The sequence below is a fragment of the Otolemur garnettii genome, unplaced genomic scaffold (assembly GCF_000181295.1).
Source record: "Otolemur garnettii isolate 467f Iridium unplaced genomic scaffold, OtoGar3 scaffold00408, whole genome shotgun sequence".
Classification (NCBI taxonomy): Eukaryota; Metazoa; Chordata; class Mammalia; order Primates; family Galagidae; genus Otolemur; species Otolemur garnettii.
Genome location: NW_003852803.1, coordinates 110,408 through 112,390, shown reverse-complemented (window position 1 = coordinate 112,390; position 1,983 = coordinate 110,408). Strand labels below are relative to the sequence as shown.

Sequence of the window (1,983 nt, the reverse complement as noted above, 5' to 3'; positions counted from 1 at the left end):
TGAGAATAAATGACTAATACATATTGGGAATTTGACACAAACCTGGGAGAAGTTAGCTGCTTCTGTCATGATAACAAGACAATGATACTGATGATGAAATAGACAAGTGTTCTTATTTTTAAAGGGCCTATGGACCAATAATTAATATCAATCTATATTATAGTTTTTTAATTTATTTGGTTTATTCTTAGAGACAGGGTCTAGCTCTGTCACCTAGGTTGGAGGGCAGTGGTGCATTCATAGCTCACTGTAAGCTCAAGTGACCCTGCTGTCTCAGCCTCCTGAGTAGGTAGGACACCCCTGGCTAAATTAAAAACATTTCTTTTTAATAGAGACAGGGATATCACTGTGTTGTCCAGGCTGGTCTCAAACTCTTGGACTCAAGTGATCATCCCTCCTACAGTGGTGGGATTATAGGTGTGAGCCATTGTATCTGGCCTACATGCTGATCCTAATGATAAACCCTCAGAGATGACAATAACGCTTTACAGAGATATTAAGTGACTTTTCCAAGGCTTCCACGTAGCAAGTGGTGGGGTCCCAGGATGGCAGTGTCTGTAGATGTAAGTTGTGAATGATACTTTCTCCCAGCTGAAATAATGTCTGGGACAGTGTTTGGTGAGTGTTGTGTATGAGACCATGGTTATGATTATAGACAGAATCCCTTGGAGAGCAGGGTCACCATACTAATTTTAGGGTCTTCAACTATTTAATACAGTACAGTCTTTAGCGCACAGCAGGTAATAATAAGATGGGAATAAGTAGATTAAAAGAGATTTAAGCGAAATTTAAGAGACATAACAAACCAAATACAATAAGTGGTTCCTGTTTGGATCTTGATTAAAACAAACCACCTGCAAGAACACATTTTATATATTTGAACAAATTTGAATCTGAACTGGATATTAGATAATATGAACACTTACTGGTGGCTTTGTTAAATGTGATAATGGCACTAAGGTTAGGAAAGAAAAGGTCTTTATTTTTATTTTTTGAGATTTGTATTATACTATTTAAGGATAAAAATCACCCGATGTCTTAAATTTAAAATATTGTAAAAATTTATATGAAATAGGAAGTACATGGAAACATCAAAATGAGAAAAGAAGGAGAAAGTGAATAGCTAAAATGAATTTGACCGAACTGTGGTTGAAGCTGTATAATGATGACATGGACATTTTTTGTACTGTCTATTTTTGTGTATGTTTCAGAATTTTTCCCAAGAAACCATGCTTTTCCTTCACAATACACACACACACCCACACCCACACACCCAGTATCCCATCCCTGTCCTTGTCTGCTGGCTTGGCAAGGAGAGGGACCCTAGTGCAGGAGTGGGTGGTGTGCTGACTGAGGGGAACCAGTGGGAAGAAATTCAGGTAGTTTCAAGACAGAGAACTGGAGGGGGAAACCAGCCTCACTCACCGGTACAGGCTCCTCGTCTCTATGTCAACTACCTCAGCAGCCACGGGTCCCATGGGGCCCAAGAACTCATCTTCAGTCCCTGGAGGCTCCATGTGAAAGGTCCTCAGAGGAGAAGGAGGAGACAGAGAGAGGGGCTCCACCTGTGTTGCCTGTGAGGAGCTTCCCTCTGGAACAGCAGGGCAGTGGTCAGCTCTAGATTCCCATTAGCCCCCTACACTGGACCCTGGGAGCCCTCCCCAAGGCTGGCCTGTGGCAGAGAGTGTGTCTGCAGTCTCCATTCTGCACCTGGGGCTGTCTGCCTGCTGTCTGTGGATGCCTTCCCCACTGCCCCCAGCCCAGCCTCTGCCTGCCTGCCCTTCCTCACTGGTCTAGAGTTTGCCCTTGCCATCATGTCCTCTGGAGGGCAGGTGGGAAGAGGAACATGGCTCAGAAGATGGATGGGCAGGGATGGAGAGGTGATTCCCAGGCCTCAGCAGCCCAGAACAGGAGACTGGGCCCTGGTTCTGAGTAAGACTCATGCCACAGAAGTTCTGGAGATGAGCAGCACCAGACCCTGAG

General features: G+C 44.4%; 1 protein-coding gene across 1 annotated transcript in view; it reads right to left on the bottom strand.

Annotated features, from left to right (window-relative positions):
* LOC100957721 (NACHT, LRR and PYD domains-containing protein 1-like) overlaps positions 1-1,983 on the bottom strand; it is a 58,417-nt gene that overhangs the window by 20,869 nt on the left and 35,565 nt on the right. The window contains 2 exon segments of the mRNA XM_023509140.1: positions 1,260-1,323; positions 1,426-1,527. Coding sequence (XP_023364908.1) covers positions 1,260-1,323; positions 1,426-1,527 — 166 coding nt within the window.